Below are 22348 nucleotides of genomic sequence, written 5' to 3'. Positions count from 1 at the left end.
CCCTGTACATTATACTGTATATACACCTCACGTGTCCCCCGTATACCCTGTACATTATACTGTATATACACCTCACATGTCCCCCGTATACCCTGTACATTATACTGTATATACACCTCACGTGTCCCCCGTATATCCTGTACATTATATATACACCTCACGTGTCCCTCGTATACCCTGTACATTATATATACACCTCACGTGTCCCCCGTATATCCTGTACATTATATATACACCTCACGTGTCCCCCGTATATCCTGTACATTATATATACACCTCACGTGTCCCTCGTATACCCTGTACATTATATATACACCTCACGTGTCCCCCGTATACCCTGTACATTATATATACACCTCACGTGTCCCCCGTATACCCTGTACATTATATATACACCTCACGTGTCCCCCGTATACCCTGTACATTATATATACACCTCACGTGTCCCCCGTATACCCTGTACATTATATATACACCTCACGTGTCCCCCGTATACCCTGTACATTATATATACACCTCACGTGTCCCCCGTATACCCTGTACATTATATATACACCTCACGTGTCCCCCGTATACCCTGTACATTATATATACACCTCGCGTGTCCCCCGTATACCCTGTACATTATATATACACCTCGCGTGTCCCCCGTATACCCTGTACATTATATATACACCTCACGTGTCCCCCGTATACCCTGTACATTATATATACACCTCACGTGTCCCCCGTATACCCTGTACATTATATATACTCCTCACGTGTCCCCCGTATACCCTGTACATTATATATACACCTCACGTGTCCCCCGTATACCCTGTACATTATATATACACCTCACGTGTCCCCCGTATACCCTGTACATTATATATACACCTCACGTGTCCCCCGTATACCCTGTACATTATATATACTCCTCACGTGTCCCCCGTATACCCTGTACATTATATATACACCTCACGTGTCCCCCGTATACCCTGTACATTATATATACACCTCACGTGTCCCCCGTATACCCTGTACATTATATATACTCCTCACGTGTCCCCCGTATACCCTGTACATTATATATACTCCTCACGTGTCCCCCGTATACCCTGTACATTATATATACACCTCACGTGTCCCCCGTATACCCTGTACATTATATATACACCTCGCGTGTCCCCCGTATACCCTGTACATTATATATACACCTCGCGTGTCCCCCGTATACCCTGTACATTATATATACTCCTCACGTGTCCCCCGTATACCCTGTACATTATATATACACCTCACGTGTCCCCCGTATACCCTGTACATTATATATACTCCTCACGTGTCCCTCCGTATACAGTGTACATTATATATACACCTCACGTGTCCCTCCGTATACCCTGTACAATATATATACTCCTCACGTGTCCCCCCGTATACCCTGTACATTATATATACTCCTCACGTGTCCCCCGTATACCCTGTACATTATATATACACATCACGTGTCCCCCGTATACCCTGTACATTATATATACTCCTCACGTGTCCCCGTATACCCTGTACATTATATATACTCCTCACGTGTCCCCCCGTATACCCTGTACATTATATATACTCCTCACGTGTCCCCCGTATACCCTGTACATTATACTGTATATACACCTCACGTGTCCCCCGTATACCCTGTACATTATATATACTCCTCACGTGTCCCCCGTATACCCTGTACATTATATATACACCTCACGTGTCCCCCGTATACCCTGTACATTATATATACACACCTCACGTGTCCCCCGTATACCCTGTACATTATATATACACCTCACGTGTCCCCCGTATACCCTGTACATTATATATACACATCACGTGTCCCCCGTATACCCTGTACATTATATATACTCCTCACGTGTCCCCGTATACCCTGTACATTATATATACTCCTCACGTGTCCCCCCGTATACCCTGTACATTATATATACTCCTCGCGTGTCCCCCGTATACCCTGTACATTATACTGTATATACACCTCACGTGTCCCCCGTATACCCTGTACATTATATATACTCCTCACGTGTCCCCCATATACCCTGTACATTATATATACACCTCACGTGTCCCCCGTATACCCTGTACATTATATATACACCTCACGTGTCCCCCGTATACCCTGTACATTATATATACACCTCACGTGTCCCCCCGTATACCCTGTACATTATATATACTCCTCACGTGTCCCCCCGTATACCCTGTACAGTATATATACTCCTCACGTGTCCCCCGTATACCCTGTACATTATACTGTATATACACCTCACATGTCCCCCGTATACCCTGTACATTATACTGTATATACACCTCACGTGTCCCCCGTATATCCTGTACATTATATATACACCTCACGTGTCCCCCATATACCCTGTACATTATATATACACCTCACGTGTCCCCCGTATACCCTGTACATTATATATACACCTCACGTGTCCCCCGTATACCCTGTACATTATATATACTCCTCACGTGTCCCCCGTATACCCTGTACATTATATATACACCTCACGTGTCCCCCGTATACAGTGTACATTATATATACACCTCACGTGTCCCCCCCTATACCCTGTACATTATATATACTCCTCACGTGTCCCCCCGTATACCCTGTACAGTATATATACTCCTCACGTGTCCCCCGTATACCCTGTACATTATACTGTATATACACCTCACGTGTCCCCCGTATACCCTGTACATTATACTGTATATACACCTCACGTGTCCCCCGTATATCCTGTACATTATACTGTATATACACCTCACGTGTCCCCCGTATATCCTGTACATTATACTGTATATACACCTCACGTGTCCCCCGTATATCCTGTACATTATACTGTATATACACCTCACATGTCCCCCGTATACCCTGTACATTATACTGTATATACACCTCACGTGTCCCCCGTATATCCTGTACATTATATATACACCTCACGTGTCCCCCGTATATCCTGTACATTATATATACACCTCACGTGTCCCTCGTATACCCTGTACATTATATATACACCTCACGTGTCCCCCGTATACCCTGTACATTATATATACACCTCACGTGTCCCCCGTATATCCTGTACATTATATATACACCTCACGTGTCCCCCGTATATCCTGTACATTATATATACACCTCACGTGTCCCTCGTATACCCTGTACATTATATATACACCTCACGTGTCCCCCGTATACCCTGTACATTATATATACACCTCACGTGTCCCCCGTATACCCTGTACATTATATATACACCTCACATGTCCCTCGTATACCCTGTACATTATATATACACCTCACGTGTCCCTCGTATACCCTGTACCTTATATATACACCTCACGTGTCCCCCGTATACCCTGTACATTATATATACACCTCACGTGTCCCCCCGTATACCCTGTACATTATATATACACCTCACGTGTCCCCCCGTATACCCTGTACATTATATATACACCTCACGTGTCCCCCCGTATACCCTGTACATTATATATACACCTCACGTGTCCCCCCGTATACCCTGTACATTATATATACACCTCACGTGTCCCCCCGTATACCCTGTACATTATATATACACCTCACGTGTCCCCCCGTATACCCTGTACATTATATATACACCTCACGTGTCCTCCCGTATACCCTGTACATTATATATAGTGTTTTCTGTACTTCTTGTGTAGATGGTTTTCTACCCTGTTACGTTATGCCCCGGGGTCTCGGCTGCAGACCCCGTGTGCCCCGTCCTCGTCTGATATTCGGGGTGTCCTGTCTGCGGCCGTGTGCTGGGTGTTATATCCCCGTGCCCCGCTGACTCTTGTAAGATGAGACCGGAGCTTCCTACGTCATCCTCATCCTCACATTGTGATGTCTCTGGAGAGCACAATACATTGCTTGTTCCAGAAATCTCCTGCCCCAAACCTGTTAATATTCCTGACCCAGAGGGCGGCAAACACTTCCTCTTCCTGGGATCTGGTCCAGAAGACCCCGAGGGAATAGGAGTCCAAACCCCCCCAATTCCCCATCAGAGGGGAGAGATGCAAAAGTCAGCACGATCCATCCCCCAGCAATATCCATCCCTACTCCACTTACCCCCAGCAATATTCTCCCCCTCCTCCCCCAGCAATATTCTCCCCCTCCCCCCCAGCAATATTCTCCCCCTCCCCCCCAGCAATATTCTCCCCCTCCCTCCCCCCAGCAATATTCTCCCCCTCCCCCCCAGCAATATTCTCCCCCTCCCCCCAGCAATATTCTCCCCCTCCCCCCCAGCAATATTCTCCCCCTCCCCCCCAGCAATATTCTCCCCCTCCCCCCCAGCAATATTCTCCCCCTCCCCCCCAGCAATATTCTCCCCCTCCCCCCCAGCAATATTCTCCCCCTCCCCCCCAGCAATATTCTCCCCCTCCCCCCCAGCAATATTCTCCCCCTCCCCCCCAGCAATATTCTCCCCCCCCAGCAATATTCTCCCCCTCCCAGCAATATTCTCCCCCTCCCCCCCAGCAATATTCTCCCCCTCCCCCCCAGCAATATTCTCCCCCTCCCCCCCCAGCAATATTCTCCCCCTCCCCCCCAGCAATATTCTCCCCCACCCCCCCAGCAATATTCTCCCCCTCCCCCCCAGCAATATTCTCCCCCTCCCCCCCAGCAATATTCTCCCCCTCCCCCCCAGCAATATTCTCCCCCTCCCCCCAGCAATATTCTCCCCCTCCCCCCCAGCAATATTCTCCCCCTCCCCCCCAGCAATATTCTCCCCTCCCCCCAGCAATATTCTCCCCCTCCCCCCAGCAATATTCTCCCCCTCCCCCCCAGCAATATTCTCCCCCTCCCCCCCAGCAATATTCTCCCCCTCCCCCCCAGCAATATTCTCCCCCTCCCCCCCAGCAATATTCTCCCCCTCCCCCCCAGCAATATTCTCCCCCTCCCCCCCAGCAATATTCTCCCCCTCCCCCCCAGCAATATTCTCCCCCTCCCCCCCAGCAATATTCTCCCCCTCCCCCCCAGCAATATTCTCCCCCTCCCCCCCAGCAATATTCTCCCCCTCCCCCCCAGCAATATTCTCCCCCTCCCCCCCAGCAATATTCTCCCCCTCCCCCCCAGCAATATTCTCCCCCTCCCCCCAGCAATATTCTCCCCCTCCCCCCTAGCAATATTCTCCCCCTCCCCCCCAGCAATATTCTCCCCCTCCCCCCAGCAATATTCTCCCCCTCCCCCCAGCAATATTCTCCCCCTCCCCCCCAGCAATATTCTCCCCCCCAGCAATATCCCCCCCCAGCAATATCCCCCCCCAGCAATATCCCCCCCAGCAATATCCCCCCCCAGCAATATCCCCCCCCAGCAATATCCCCCCCAGCAATATCCCCCCCCAGCAATATCCCCCCCCCAGCAATATCCCCCCCCAGTAATATTCTCCCCCTCCCCCCCCAGCAATATTCTCCCCCTCCCCCCAGCAATATTCTCCCCCTCCCCCCCAGCAATATTCTCCCCCTCCCCCCCAGCAATATTCTCCCCCTCCCCCCCAGCAATATTCTCCCCCTCCCCCCAGCAATATTCTCCCCCTCCCCCCAGCAATATTCTCCCCCTCCCCCCCCAGCAATATTCTCCCCCTCCCCCCCCAGCAATATTCTCCCCCTCCCCCCCCAGCAATATTCTCCCCCTCCCCCCCAGCAATATTCTCCCCCTCCCCCCCAGCAATATTCTCCCCCTCCCCCCCAGCAATATTCTCCCCCTCCCCCCCAGCAATATTCTCCCCCTCCCCCCCAGCAATATTCTCCCCCTCCCCCCCAGCAATATTCTCCCCCTCCCCCCCAGCAATATTCTCCCCCTCCCCCCCAGCAATATTCTCCCCCTCCCCCCCAGCAATATTCTCCCCCTCCCCCCCAGCAATATTCTCCCCCTCCCCCCCCCCCCAGCAATAGTCTCCCCCTCCCCCCCCCCACCAGCAATAGTCTCCCCCTCCCCCCCCACCGGCAATAGTCTCCCCCTCCCCCCCCCACCGGCAATAGTCTCCCCCCCCACCGGCAATAGTCTCCCCCCAGCCCCCCCACCCCACCGGCAATATTCTCCCCCTCCCCCCCAGCAATATTCTCCCCCTCCCCCCAGCAATATTCTCCCCCTCCCCCCCAGCAATATTCTCCCCCTCCCCCCCCAGCAATATTCTCCCCCTCCCCCCCAGCAATATTCTCCCCCTCCCCCCCAGCAATATTCTCCCCCTCCCCCCCAGCAATATTCTCCCCCTCCCCCCCAGCAATATTCTCCCCCTCCCCCCCAGCAATATTCTCCCCCTCCCCCCCAGCAATATTCTCCCCCTCCCCCCCAGCAATATTCTCCCCCTCCCCCCCAGCAATATTCTCCCCCTCCCCCCCAGCAATATTCTCCCCCTCCCCCCCAGCAATATTCTCCCCCTCCCCCCCCAGCAATATTCTCCCCCCCCAGCAATATTCTCCCCCCCAGCAATATTCTCCCCCCCAGCAATATTCTCCCCCCCAGCAATATCCCCCCCCAGCAATATCCCCCCCCAGCAATATCCCCCCCCAGCAATATCCCCCCCAGCAATATCCCCCCCCAGCAATATCCCCCCCCAGCAATATCCCCCCCCCAGCAATATCCCCCCCCAGCAATATTCTCCCCCTCCCCCCAGCAATATTCTCCCCCTCCCCCCCAGCAATATTCTCCCCCTCCCCCCCAGCAATATTCTCCCCCTCCCCCCCAGCAATATTCTCCCCCTCCCCCCAGCAATATTCTCCCCCTCCCCCCAGCAATATTCTCCCCCTCCCCCCCCAGCAATATTCTCCCCCTCCCCCCCAGCAATATTCTCCCCCTCCCCCCCAGCAATATTCTCCCCCTCCCCCCCAGCAATATTCTCCCCCTCCCCCCCAGCAATATTCTCCCCCTCCCCCCCAGCAATATTCTCCCCCTCCCCCCCAGCAATATTCTCCCCCTCCCCCCCAGCAATATTCTCCCCCTCCCCCCCAGCAATATTTTTCCCCTCCCCCCCCAGCAATATTTTTCCCCTCCCCCCCCAGCAATATTTTTCCCCTCCCCCCCCAGCAATATTTTTCCCCTCCCCCCCCAGCAATATTCTCCCCCTCCCCCCCAGCAATATTCTCCCCCTCCCCCCCAGCAATATTCTCCCCCTCCCCCCCAGCAATATTCTCCCCCTCCCCCCCCAGCAATATTCTCCCCCTCCCCCCCCAGCAATAGTCTCCCCCTCCCCCCCCCCCAGCAATAGTCTCCCCCTCCCCCCCCCCACCGGCAATAGTCTCCCCCTCCCCCCCCCCACCGGCAATAGTCTCCCCCTCCCCCCCCCCACCGGCAATAGTCTCCCCCCCCCCACCGGCAATAGTCTCCCCCCCCCCCCCCCCAGCAATAGTCTCCCCCCCCCAGCAATAGTCTCCCCCTCCCCCCCCACCGGCAATAGTCTCCCCCCAGCCCCCCCCCCCCCCCCCCGGCAATAGTCTCCCACCCCCACCGGCAATAGTCTCCCCCTCCCCCCCCACCGGCAATAGTCTCCCCCTCCCCCCCACCAGCAATAGTCTCCCCCTCCCCCCTAGTAATATCCCCCCCCCCTCCCAGTGTATATTGTCTTGTCGCTCTCTGAAAGATGTCATTGATACCTTACTGATACAATCTGTTACTCCCTGACCGAAAATTTGCTGTTTTAAATTAATATGCAAATTAGGTGTGACTGACGAGGCTTTGACTGGCAAATGAACCATTAGTCTATTATTTGCCCCCTTCCTCCTTGTGTCTAATGTCTTTTTAAGATCTCTGCTTGCTCTGCAGCATTGTCGGCTGAAAACCTGTCCTGACTCCTCACAGCTGATGGTTTGCAACAGTTGTTACAGTTTACATTAAGTCCCCCCATAGCGTTTATGGGGACAGTGTACATAGTAGCTAGAACAGTGACTGGTTCCCTTTAAGCACATCACTTCCCTCCTGCTGCTTGTTACAATGTATCATTCTGGAGTCCAGGTTGTTTAGAGACAAAGGATTTTTAAGACTGTGACAAGATGAGAAGTCAGGTGGGTTTTCAGCCTCACTGTTCACCTTCAGGCAAGTAAAGATCTTGAAAATGGTGGGAATTTGAAAACCAAAGTTTAATATTAAGTTGTAAAACTTTTCAATACACAACGATGAAACTTTATATGTGAAGGAACGGCATCTTTACGACGCTGGCGGAACTGTTTCAGGAGAAAGCTATCCTTCTTTTTCCAGAAGCGGTTTCGCCTTCGTTTTTGTGTCGTCTTTTTACTGTAATTTAAAGTGCGACTGGCGATCGCTGTCCTAGCGGAAGATGCCCATGGGATGAATGTGTTACTTCTTTTAACCCCTTCATGGTTTCCAAACTTGAAAAGAAGGGGAAGGTTTCGCTGCGCTTTTTCAGGTGGGTCTCAGATAGAATCTGCCTGACAAAGCACATAGCCCGAGTCTGTGTGTGTGTGTGCTGTATGCTGAGCTCTTACCTGTGAGATGACTCCTGGACCTGGGGAGGAGGAGTCTGGTGTCTCCTATATAGGACGGTGACTGTAGGAGGAAGTTCTGCTCCTTACAGCGCTGGGACTTGATCATCTCCTTTTCTTCTTCTATGAAGGCCGTGTCTGAGCTGCAGGATGGCGGAGAAGGCGCGTCCCCAGTGCTTCTTCGATGTTGAAATTAACAGGGAACCCAGTAAGTACAAGCTGCTCTTCTGATCATTGCAGAAAGTGCAGATCTCTGCTCTGTTTTTCTTTCTTTTTTTGCCTTAGACTTGTGATTTCCAATATAAGACTCTCCAGCTGTTGCCAAACTACAACCCCCAGTCAGGTCACAGATATAGCTGAGAGTTGTAGTTTTTCAACAGCTGGAGATCCACACGTTGGTCACCGCTGCATTAAACCATTATTTTGGCTATTTGGAGACGAGCATTATTGGGTTTTGATCTCTATCTATTGTGCTATATTTATTATTTATATATTAATGCTATTTATTTGACTTTTTTGTTACTGCTTCACTATTCTGCCATCTTGTACCTTTTATTAACTTGGCGTTTGAGGTGTTATAGTTGAGGGTCTTACCCTGTATTTTATGGGTAGATTATTAGGGTTGTTAATTTTTATTTATTATTCTTTGCACGTATATAGCGCCAGCATATTCCGCAGTGCTTTACAGACATCATCATTCCTACTGTAACTGGTGAACTATGTGTTACTTTGTAACGCCTTTTTTGTTTGTACATGTCTCTGATAAATTGTAAAGTGCTGCGGAATATGTTGGCGCTATAGAAATAAAATTATAATTATCACTGTCCCCATTGGGGCTCACAGTCTAAATCACCTATCAGTATGTCTATGGAGTGGGGAAGGAAAGCAGAGGAAACCCTTACAAACTCCTTGCAGATGTTGTCCTTGGGGGGGATTTGAGCCCAGGACTCCAGCGCTGCAAGGCTGCAGTGCTAACCACTGAGCCGCCATGTGTTGCACCCCCACCCTTGAACCAGATATGGATTTTGTTTGCGTGGTTTTAATCTGTTTTATCTTATTTAATGTGCAGGTTTTTGTATGTTAATCTTATGAATTTTTTGAAATTTGTAACTTTTTTTTATTTTTCCGTCGATGGAGCTGTGCATGGGCCTGTTTTGTTTTTTGTTTGTTTTTCTGTCGTTTTTTTTTCGTTGCCCGTCGAATTGTAAATTTTAATGGTACCGTTTTTGGGGAACAAGCAATTTCTTTGGAGTTGCCTTTGGCCGTAGCATCTGCGGGATTAAACGATCAGGATCTGAGCCATGCTGGCTCTCACAATGGCCGTGTAACCTACATGGGGAATCTGCCTCTTTTTTTGTTTTGCTTTATTTCTGTAACCAGAGATTGTAAAAACAGCTGAACTGTTTTTTTTTTTTTTTTTTATATAATTTCCCTGAGAACAGAAGGGCAGTGTAAAGCATGGGGGCGAGAGTGAGACAAGCTTCTGCCAGGACAGGAGAGTGTATTTCATTCGATCACAGATTGCAATACACTTATGTAGCTAAGCTGAAGTCACTAATCCTAGTTTTACACTAATGGAGCAGAGCTGAAGTGTAAAGCATGAGAGAAGCTAAAGAAGCAGTAGCCTAAAGCTAACCTTTTAAAACTTTTTTTTTTTCTTTTTCTCCACAGTTGGCCGAATTGTGTTTCAGCTTTTCTCTGATGTCTGCCCAAAAACTTGCACGAACTTCCTGCGTCTATGTACAGGTGGGTCCCGCAGTTTCTCCCAGTTGTACTTTGGACTTGAGCAGATTTTCTTTTTTTTTTTATATTCTGTTCCCTCAGATGTTGAAATTAGAAAGCAAGATCCGTATGTATGTAATTGACGCAGCGTTCTGTGCACCATCCCAGGAATCGGGGCGGTCGCTGAGGATTTTTATTTTTTTTTTCTTCTAGGGGAAAAAGGAATTGGAAAAGTTACAAAGAAAAAGTTATGTTATAAGGGTTCCACGTTCCACCGAGTGGTGAAAAGCTTCATGATCCAAGGTGGTGACTTCAGTGAAGGTGAGGATGTAGTGTGATATGTACAGAACGACACGTGGTGGTCCGCAGCATATCCCACCAAACCCTTTTTGCTTCTTCTCCTGTCACATTTAATCCCTTCACCCCCCCCCCATGCGATTTTTTTATTTATTTTTTTTACATTTTACCTTTTTTCCAAGAGCCATACATTTATTATTTTTCCGTCCCCATAGCCATATGAGGGCTAGTTTTTTGCGGGACGAGTTGTACTTTTGAATAACATCAATTATTGCCGTTTCCACTAGAGGGAGCTCCGGAACTTCCGGCATAAAGTTTATACATTCAGCTCAATGATCTCCTTGTCTGCACTGAGCTCCCCCTAGTGGTGGTTGCTGGCAGGCTGAATTTAATAATTTAAATGCAGGGGATTTGGAGCTTTGTGTTAGAAAATTGGAGCTCTGAGTCTTATAAATTGCAAGATTATTCGGCACAAAATTTTGGAATCGTTTAGCCATTTTGTTAAAAAAAAAAAGGTTTTTGTCCTAATATCTGCATCAATTTTCATTACAGGTAATGGAAAAGGCGGGGAGTCTGTTTTCGGCGGTTATTTTAAAGGTAAGGTCACAGTCGCGTTTCCCTGCTTTTTTATGCTCTTGGGTTGTTTTTTTTATTATTATTCCCGCCCTACATATAAAGAAGGATAGAAAAAAAAATGTTTGCTAAGATCCAGCGTTAGACGTTCTTGCATGTCTCTAATGTTTGCATGATCCTTCCATGTGCATGAACCTTTTTGGACCTGAGTATATTGAGGTTTTTTTTACGTTTTTTTTTTTTTTTTTTTCTTTCCTAGCTGCTTATATGTAGACAGGGATTTTCTGACTGTGTTTTATATGGTTATATTCAGTGTCATTCTCAGCATGGAGGTTAGGCAACTTTTTTCAATGACAACTCCTATCTTCCTGCCTAAAACTGTCAACATATTCTTTTATTTATAGAGAATGTGATCTATTGCAAAATCCTAAGGTAAGAAAAACGCAAGCTCAGTAAACTCGATAAATTCACTCTCCCCCCTGCACCCTCCTCCCCGCAGTCAACGGACTCTAATTCATCATTTTTTTTTTTAGAAATTTCTGTAAAAAAAAAAAAAATTGGGAGGAATCGAGCGTAAATCTCTTTGCCGATCATTTTGTCCATCGCTGTTATTGTCAGAACTTGCTTCACTGTCACTTTGTCATCTCGGCTCCCAAGGAGGGGCCCCAACAGTGCAGCCCCCTCTATGTAGCTCTAGATATAGGACTGGAAGTAGACGGTGATTTCCTAGGAATTTGCGTTTTGCAGGGTGCATGTCCGTAAGGGTTTCACCAAATTAAACCCTGAACGGGCTCGTCCAGCCTGACCCTAATAATGGTGTCATCTTAGTATAACGGAAAGCTCTGCAACTTTATAATATATGTTCTGTTTCCGTTCCTTAAGTGTAGGACCTCAGCTGCAAGTCAGTGAATGGAAGCCAAGCTGAAAACTTGTACAGACTTAATGGATTTGTCTCATCTCTGGGAACCCGCACCGATCTCCGGACTCCACGGCTTCTGACGTGCAGTGAACGCAGAGGTCGTCACATAAGCTTCGGCTCTCACCGTTCATTACTATGAGAGCTGTGAATAAAGCGTATCCATAACAATGAGTGGAAAGACGACGAAATGTGTGACCACCTCTCCAATCACTGCTGGTCTGATGCCAGTGAGAGCAGGGGATCTGGAGAAGGACCCCCTCCTGTTCTGGAGATAGATGCAGCTTTTATTTAGGGTCTGTGCACACATTGCATGTTTGACGCGTTTTTTTTTTTTTTACACGGATTTGTCACAAAACCTGAAGTTTTTCCTGATGCCAGCAAAAGTGATTTGATAATCCTGAAGTCTCATGCACATGTTGCTTATTTTTCACCCATACTAATGAGTGGGGAGAAATCTGCAATAAAAAATGTGCTAAAATGCCAATCGATGCAGAAATTTCTGCACCAAATGTGTAACGTGTGCACATACCCTTACAGGGGTTATCATGGAGAGATAATCTCTTTTTTTTATAATACATCTCACAGCCAAGGTTTTTCACAATAATTTCCAATCCGGACTTTCCGAGAAATCAAAGCGTCCTTGTTACCATGTATCAGTACAGGTAAGTCTAGGATCACACTTGCTTTTAGCGTCAGAGAGATGTTCGATATTTGCGAATTATAAACCCAGGAAACTGTGTGCGATCATGTACATGTTTTAATGTAACAGTCCAAACGATGGTCGTCACTCACATCTTCTTAAAAGAATTGCTCCAGTGGTATAAAAGGCACAAAAAATGGTTGAACACAACAGCACAAAAATTAAAAAGGCAGAAAAGAAATATCCCCTGTGCTCCCAGGCAACATGTGTCACACCTGCATGGTCAGCTTGAAAAAGGACCATGCAGGTGTGAAACATGTTGCCTGGGAGCACAGGGGATATTTCTTTTCTGCCTTTTTAATTTTTGTGCTGTTGTGTTCAACCATTTTTTGTGCCTTTTATACCACTGGACCAATGAAGTAATTATTTTAAGAAGATGTGAGTGACGACCATCGTTTGGACTGTTACATTAAAACATGTACATGATCGCACACAGTTTCTTGTGGACTATCGTTTGGACTTTTTCTATTAGTGGAGTATTTTGCCATGCACCCGGACAGGTGAGCATATTCTAATGTAGTTGTATGAAAACAGATCACACGCAGACACTAAAAAAAAGACAAACACACGGATGAAAATCTGGAAAATTAGCAAAAAAGAACTGTCCCAAGTTTTCTGGAAGAAACTTAGACGATTTTTCAGATGCTTGTCTAAAACAAACGGCGCCGGATGGATCTGATCAACTTTAATAGGGTCGGCTGGCTGTTATTATATCCCCAAAAAAAAAATCAATGTAGCGTGCTCCATTTTTTTTTTTTCACTAAAAATGCTAAAATTTGCGCTGAACACAAGTGTGAACCTTGGACACTTTTCATATTATGAGGTGTATGGCGGGAGGATCCGTACCTCTGACGGACGGCTGCCACCATGCCAGCATATAATAAAAGTATTCTATGTAGCACTGTGCACCGTGGTCGGCTTATATACTCCACCATCGGTTGAGCGGAGCTGGATGAAATAATAACAAACCCTCAGCTGTGAGAAGTATACGATTTGTATGGTTTCAGCACCTGGTTATAATCCGGCATTTCCATTCACTAACACTAAAAAGGGATATTATAATTCAGGTGAGCGTGCAGACCTGAGTTGCTGAGCTCTTCTTTATACGAGGATGGTCCCTGGTCCACGTGTGCACTCTCGGAGGGTTAGCCTGTACTCTGCTGTAGCCACGTTGCGCTCTCAGAGGGTTTGTACTCTGCTGTAGCCACGTGGCGCGCTCTCGGAGGGTTTGTACTCTGCTGTAGCCACGTTGCGCACTCTCGGAGGGTTTGTACTCTGCAGTAGCCACGTGGCGCGCTCTCGGAGGGTTTGTACTCTACTGTAACCATGTGGCTCGCTCTCGGAGGGTTTGTACTCTACTGTAACCATGTGGCGCGCTCTCAGAGGGTTAGCCTGTACTCTGCTGTACCCATGTAGCGCGGTCTGTATCCACTGAAGGCTTTCTCTTTGTTTCCTTTAAACAGTGTTCTCACACAGGTAAGTCCTCCGCCTGCGGCCGATCCTCAGACTTTTCTTCTGTTCTGGTTTGCAGATATTGTGATTTCTATAATGGACGTGTTTTTGTTTTTTTTTAATTCTGGGGCTGTATCCGTTCTGTAGATGATTTAAAGCAGTGATGTTGAACGCAAACACACAGAGGGCCAAAATGAAAAACTTGGACAAAGTCGCGGACCAACTAGTATACAGTATAATGGGCCCCACATAGTCCTCCATACAATATAATGGCCCCACATAGTCCTCCATACAGAATAGTGGGCCCACATAGTCCTCCATACAGAATAGTGGGCCCACATAGTCCTCCATACAGTATAATGGCCCCACATAGTCCTCCATACAGTATAATGGCCCCACATAGTCCTCCATACAGTATAATGGGCCCCACATAGTCCTCCATACAGTATAATGGGCCCCACATAGTCCTCCATACAGAATAGTGGGCCCACATAGTCCTCCATACAGAATAGTGGGCCCACATAGTCCTCCATACAGAATAGTGGGCCCACATAGTCCTCCATACAGTATAATGGCCCCACATAGTCCTCCATACAGTATAATGGCCCCACATAGTCCTCCATACAGTATAATGGGCCCCACATAGTCCTCCATACAGTATAATGGGCCCCACATAGTCCTCCATACAGAATAGTGGGCCCACATAGTCCTCCATACAGTATAATGGCCCATATAGTCCTCCATACAGAATAGTGGGCCCACATAGTCCTCCATACAGAATAGTGGGCCCACATAGTCCTCCATACAGAATAGTGGGCCCACATAGTCCTCCATACAGAATAGTGGGCCCACATAGTCCTCCATACAGAATAGTGGGCCCACATAGTCCTCCATACAGAATAGTGGGCCCACATAGTCCTCCATACAGTATAATGGCCCCACATAGTCCTCCATACAGTATAATGGGCCCCACATAGTCCTCCATACAGTATAATGGGCCCCACATAGTCCTCCATACAGAATAGTGGGCCCACATAGTCCTCCATACAGAATAGTGGGCCCACATAGTCCTCCATACAGAATAGTGGGCCCACATAGTCCTCCATACAGTATAATGGCCCCACATAGTCCTCCATACAGTATAATGGCCCCACATAGTCCTCCATACAGTATAATGGGCCCCACATAGTCCTCCATACAGTATAATGGGCCCCACATAGTCCTCCATACAGAATAGTGGGCCCACATAGTCCTCCATACAGTATAATGGCCCATATAGTCCTCCATACAGAATAGTGGGCCCACATAGTCCTCCATACAGAATAGTGGGCCCACATAGTCCTCCATACAGAATAGTGGGCCCACATAGTCCTCCATACAGAATAGTGGGCCCACATAGTCCTCCATACAGAATAGTGGGCCCACATAGTCCTCCATACAGAATAGTGGGCCCACATAGTCCTCCATACAGAATAGTGGGCCCACATAGTCCTCCATACAGAATAGTGGGCCCACATAGTCCTCCATACAGAATAGTGGGCCCACATAGTCCTCCATACAGAATAGTGGGCCCACATAGTCCTCCATACAGAATAGTGGGCCCACATAGTCCTCCATACAGAATAGTGGGCCCACATAGTCCTCCATACAGAATAGTGGGCCCACATAGTCCTCCATACAGAATAGTGGGCCCACATAGTCCTCCATACAGAATAGTGGGCCCACATAGTCCTCCATACAGAATAGTGGGCCCACATAGTCCTCCATACAGAATAGTGGGCCCACATAGTCCTCCATACAGAATAGTGGGCCCACATAGTCCTCCATACAGAATAGTGGGCCCACATAGTCCTCCATACAGAATAGTGGGCCCACATAGTCCTCCATACAGAATAGTGGGCCCACATAGTCCTCCATACAGAATAGTGGGCCCACATAGTCCTCCATACAGAATAGTGGGCCTACATAGTCCTCCATACAGAATAGTGGGCCCACATAGTCCTCCATACAGAATAGTGGGCCCACATAGTCCTCCATACAGTATAATGGCCCCACATAGTCCTCCATACAGTATAATGGCCCCACATAGTCCTCCATACAGAATAGTGGGCCCACATAGTCCTGCATACAGAATAGTGGGCCCACATAGTCCTCCATACAGAATAGTGGGCCCACATAGTCCTCCATACAGAATAGTGGGCCCACATAGTCCTCCATACAGAATAGTGGGCCCACATAGTCCTCCATACAGTATAATGGCCCCATATAGTCCTCCATACAGTATAATGGCCCATATAGTCCTCCATACAGTATAATGGGCCCCACATAGTCCTCCATACAGTATAATGGGCCCCACATAGTCCTCCATACAGTATAATGGCCCACATAGTCCTCCATACAGTATAATGGCCCACATAGTCCTCCATACAGTATAATGGCCCACATAGACCTCCATACAGTATAATGGCCCACATAGTCCTCCATACAGTATAATGGCCCACATAGTCCTCCATACAGTATAATGGCCCACATAGTCCTCCATACAGTATAATGGCCCACATAGTCCTCCATACAGTATAATGGGCCCCACATAGTCCTCCATACAGTATAATGGGCCCACATAGACCTCCATACAGTATAATGGGCCCCACATAATCCTCCATACAGTATAATGGGCCCCACATAGTCCTCCATACAGTATAATGGGCCCCACATAGTCCTCCATACAGTATAATGGGCCCCACATAGTCCTCCATACAGTATAATGGGCCCCACATAGTCCTCCATACAGTATAATGGGCCCCACATAGTCCTCCATACAGTATAATGGGGCCCACATAGTCCTCCATACAGTATAATGGGCCCCACATAGTCCTCCTTACAGTATAATGGGCCCCACATAGTCCTCCATACAGTATAATGGCCCCACATAGTCCTCCATACAGTATAATGGGCCCCACATAGTCCTCCATACAGTATAATGGCCCACATAGTCCTCCATACAGTATAATGGCCCACATAGTCCTCCATACAGTATAATGGGCACCACATAGTCCTCCATACAGTATAATGGGCACCACATAGTCCTCCATACAGTATAATGGGCACCACATAGTCCTCCATACAGTATAATGGGCCTCACATCGTCCTCCATACAGTATAATGGGCCTCACATTGTCCTCCATACAGTATAATGGGCCTCACATTGTCCTCCATACAGTATAATGGGCCTCACATTGTCCTCCATACAGTATAATGGGCCCACATAGTCCTCCATACAGTATAATGGGCCCCACATAGTCCTCCATACAGTATAATGGGCCCCACATAGTCCTCCATACAGTATAATGGGCCCCACATAGTCCTCCATACAGTATAATGGGCCCACATAGTCCTCCATACAGTATAATGGGCCCCACATAGCCCTCCATACAGTATAATGGGCCCCACATAGTCCTCCATACAGTATAATGGGCCCCACATAGTCCTCCATACAGTATAATGGGCCCCACATAGTCCTCCATACAGTATAATGGGCCCCACATAGCCCTCCATACAGTATAACGGGCCCCACATGGGGGTGGTGGTTCTGGTGTCGTGGTCCAGAGTTTGCCATGTATGATTTAAAGCAAAGCTCCATGTCTGAACATTAGCAAAGTCTTCCTTTAATGATGAGCAACTTTCTAGATGCTGGATTTGGTTCACGTCATTAGTTATACTCCAGTCACATCCGAAGCTGCATCGACAACTTTTCATTGTTTAGTCGGTAGCACCAGAATAGTTACCACCACTGTAACCATTACAGAACCCAGTAACCTGCGTGTATGGGAAGCCGGGAGAGGAAAGATCCCGGAGCCCAAGAGCAAAGTGCGATGCAGCTCTGGGTGTGAGGATGGGTGCAACTAAAGACCAGAACAAAATAAAGGGAGGTCAGTAATGTTCAAAAACGCAGCGGTGCTTTAATTACCGGCTTGTTGCTTTATTCTTTTAGCTTTCAGCTCCAGGATATTGTGTTCTTCTCAATAATCATTTTAAGTGAATGTGAATGTTCAACAGTTTATAGACTTAATCTACAAAAGTAATTCACTTTACATCCTGTATTATACTCCGGAGCTGCACTCACTATCCTGCTGGTGCAGTCACTGTGTACATACATTACATTACTGATCCTGAGTTACCTCCTGTATTATACTCCAGAGCTGCACTCACTATTCTGCTGCTGCAGTCACTGTGTACATACATTACATTACTGATCCTGTACTGATCCTGAGTTGCATCCTGTATTATACTCCAGAGCTGCACTCACTATTCTGCTGGTGCAGTCACTGTGTACATACATTACTATATTGATCCTGAGTTACATCCTGTATTGTACTCCAGAGCTGCACTCACTATTCTGCTGGTACAGTCACTGTGTACATACATTACATTACTGATCCTGAGTTACATCCTGTATTATACTCCAGAGCTGCACTCACTATTCTGCTGGTGCGGTCACTGTGTACATACATTACATTACTGATCCTGAGTTACAGTACAGACCAAACGTTTGGACACACTTTCTCATTTAAAGATTTTTCTGTATTTTCATGACTATGAAAATTGTACATTCACACTGAAGGCATCAAAACTATGAATTACCACATGTGGAATTATATACTTAACAAAAAAGTGTGAAACAACTGAAAATATGTCTTATATTCTAGGTTCTTCAAAGTAGCCACCTTTTGCTTTGATGACTGCTTTGCACACTCTTGGCATTCTCTTGATGAGCTTCAAGAGGTAGTCACCGGAAATGGTCTTCCAACAATCTTGAAGGAGTTCCCAGAGATGCTTAGCACTTGTTGGCCCTTTTGCCTTCACTCTGCGGTCCAGCTCACCCCAAACCATCTCGATTGGGTTCAGGTCTGGTGACTGTGGAGGCCAGGTCATCTGGCGTAGCACCCCATCACTCTCCTTCTTGGTCAAATAGCCCTTACACAGCCTGGAGGTGTGTTTGGGGTCATTGTCCTGTTGAAAAATAAATGATGGTCCAACTAAACGCAAACCGGATGGAATAGCATGCTGCTGCAAGATGCTGTGGTAGCCATGCTGGTTCAGTATGCCTTCAATTTTGAATAAATCCCCAACAGTGTCACCAGCAAAGCCCCCCCACACCATCACACCTCCTCCTCCATGCTTCACAGTGGGAACCAGGCATGTAGAGTCCATCCGTTCACCTTTTCAGCGTCGCACAAAGACACGGTGGTTGGAACCAAAGATCTCAAATTTGGACTCATCAGACCAAAGCACAGATTTCCACTTGTCTAATGTCCATTCCTTGTGTTCTTTAGCCCAAACAAGTCTCTTCTGCTTGTTGCCTGTCCTTAGCAGTGGTTTCCTAGCAGCTATTTTACCATGAAGGCCTGCTGCACAAAGTCTCCTCTTAACAGTTGTTGTAGAGATGTGTCTGCTGCTAGAACTCTGTGTGGCATTGACCTGGTCTCTAATCTGAGCTGCTGTTAACCTGCGATTTCTGAGGCTGGTGACTCGGATAAACTTATCCTCAGAAGCAGAGGTGACTCTTGGTCTTCCTTTCCTGGGGTGGTCCTCATGTGAGCCAGTTTCTTTGTAGTGCTTTATGGTTTTCGCAACTGCACTTGGGGACACTTTCAAAGTTTGCCCAATTTTTCGGACTGACTGACCTTCATTTCTTAAAGTAATGATGGCCACTCGTTTTTCTTTACTTAGCTGCTTTTTTCTTGCCATAATACAAATTCTAACAGTCTATTCAGTAGGACTATCAGCTGTGTATCCACCTGACTTCTGCACAACACAACTGATGGTCCCAACCCCATTTATAAGGCAAGAATTCCCACTTATTAAACCTGACAGGGCACACCTATGAAGTGAAGACCATTTCCGGTGACTACCTCTTGAAGCTCATCAAGAGAATGCCAAGAGTATGCAAAGCAGTCATTAAAGCAAAAGGTGGCTACTTTGAAGAACCTAGAATATAAGACATATTTTCAGTTGTTTCACACTTTTTTGTTAAGTATATAATTCCACGTGTGTTAATTCATAGTTTTGATGCCTTCAGTGTGAATGTACAATTTTCATAGTCATGAAAATACAGAAAAATCTTTACATGAGAAGTTGTGTCCAAAGTTTTGGTCTGTACTGTACATCCTGTATTATACTCCAGAGCTGCACTCACTATTCTGCTGGTGCAGTCACGGTGTACATACATTACATTACTGATCCTGAGTTACCTCCTGTATTATACTCCAGAGCTGCACTCACTATTCTGCTGGTGCAGTCACTGTGTACATACATTACTGATCCTGAGTTACACCCTGTATTATACTCCAGAGCTGCACTCACTATTCTGCTGGTGCAGTCACTGTGTACATATATTACATTACTGATCCTGAGTTACCTCCTGTATTATACTCCAGAGCTGCACTCACTATTCTGCTGGTGCAGTCACTGTGTACATATATTACATTACTGATCCTGAGTTACATCCTATATTATACTCCAGAGCTGCACTCACTATTCTGCTGGTGAAGTCACTGTGTACATACATTACTATACTGATCCTGAGTTACATCCTGTATTATACTTCAGAGCAGCACTCACTATCCTGCTGGTGCGGTCACTGTACAAAAGAAGTAATGCTGAGTTACTTCAAATCAGAGGCTTGTAGATTAATGAGTGCAGCTCTGGAGTATAATACAGGATGTAACTCAGGATCAGTCCAGGATCAGTAATATAATGTATGTACACAGTGACTGCACCAGCAGAATAGTGAGTGCAGCTCTGGAGTATAATACAGGATGTAACTCAGGATCAGTAATGTAATATATGTACACAGTGACTGCACCAGCAGAATAGTGAGTGCAGCTCTGGAGTATAATACAGGGTGTAACTCAGGATCAGTAATGTATGTACACAGTGACTGCACCAGCAGAATAGTGAGTGCAGCTCTGGAGTATAATACAGGATGTAACTCAGGATCAGTAATGTAATGTATGTACACAGTGACTGCACCAGCAGAATAGTGAGTGCAGCTCTGGAGTATAATACAGGGTGTAACTCAGGATCAGTAATGTATGTACACAGTGACTGCACCAGCAGAATAGTGAGTGCAGCTCTGGAGTATAATACAGGATGTAACTCAGGATCAGTAATGTAATGTATGTACACAGTGACTGCACCAGCAGAATAGTGAGTGCAGCTCTGGAGTATAATACAGGATGTAACTCAGGATCAGTAATATAATGTATGTACACAGTGACTGCACCAGCAGAATAGTGAGTGCAGCTCTGGAGTATAATACAGGATGTAACTCAGTGATTTTTATACACTGATCTTGGTGTCACTGAATAGATTCATTAACCATTTCGGGCACTCAGCAGTATGGGTCTCCTTCCTGAGATGAGGATACATATCATTAAACCCTTCTCAGCTGTTTGGGATCGCTGTAGACTGTACCTATGTGTCTGCCGTGTTTGGGGTGTTCTGTCTTAATATCTTGTGTGCTATGAAAGAATTGCAGTACTGCTGACTTCCTGTAGGGGGAGTGAGGGGTCAGTATTCTATCCTGTTGCTATCGGGGTCCATCTTCGATGCAGTGATGATGAGTGAGGTGGTCCCGGGTTGTGTGTACACCGCAGCTCTTGGCTTCTTGACACACGTTTATGGACACTTGTGGATCTCGTATTCCCATGTTGGAATTTTCTTTGCTTCTTTGTGTCTCATTAGACGCATTAAATGTTTATTTTTCTTTATTTTTTTCTTCTTTTTTTTTTCTTTTTTTTTTTATCACAGACGAAAACTTTATTCTCAAACATGACCGTGCATTTCTTCTGTCCATGGCAAACCGAGGAAAGCATACCAACGGATCGCAGTTCTTCATGTAAGTCCACACATCCCTCCTCGTGAGGCGTGCAGACCGTACGGTCCCACGCTGGAAGAACAGGGGGCGTCAGTATTGTTAACCCCGAAATGATCTCTAAAAGGCCTAAAGTTATAGATGTCACACTTCCTTTGTATTTTAGGCAAAAAAAATATATATATTTGTTTCATATTTTACATTTTAAAAAATACCAAAAAGGGAAATGGGCTGATGCAAAAGTTTGGGCGCCCTGCATGGTTAGTACCTAGTAGCGCCTCCTTTTGTAACTATCACAGCTTGTAAACGC

General features: G+C 46.9%; 1 protein-coding gene across 5 annotated transcripts in view; it reads left to right on the top strand.

Annotated features, from left to right (window-relative positions):
- Positions 1-22348, top strand: part of NKTR (natural killer cell triggering receptor) — a 46109-nt gene that overhangs the window by 10037 nt on the left and 13724 nt on the right. For 4 of the 5 annotated variants that reach the window (XM_073677233.1, XM_073677231.1, XM_073677234.1 and 1 more), the window contains exons 2-6: positions 8631-8707; positions 10171-10245; positions 10435-10542; positions 11071-11115; positions 21975-22062. In XM_073677233.1, the coding sequence (XP_073533334.1) occupies positions 8631-8707; positions 10171-10245; positions 10435-10542; positions 11071-11115; positions 21975-22062 (393 nt within the window). Of the gene's footprint in view, positions 1-8630; positions 8708-10170; positions 10246-10434; positions 10543-11070; positions 11116-11495; positions 11524-21974; positions 22063-22348 lie in introns of those variants that run through there. The other variant, XM_073677236.1, reaches the window with a different exon arrangement.

The sequence above is a fragment of the Phyllobates terribilis genome, unplaced genomic scaffold, assembly GCF_046119375.1.
Source record: "Phyllobates terribilis strain yellow unplaced genomic scaffold, ASM4611937v1 Scaffold_4__5_contigs__length_816908805, whole genome shotgun sequence".
Classification (NCBI taxonomy): domain Eukaryota; kingdom Metazoa; phylum Chordata; class Amphibia; order Anura; family Dendrobatidae; genus Phyllobates; species Phyllobates terribilis.
Note: the sequence above shows the minus strand (reverse complement) of the source record. Positions and strands in the feature narration are given on the sequence as shown.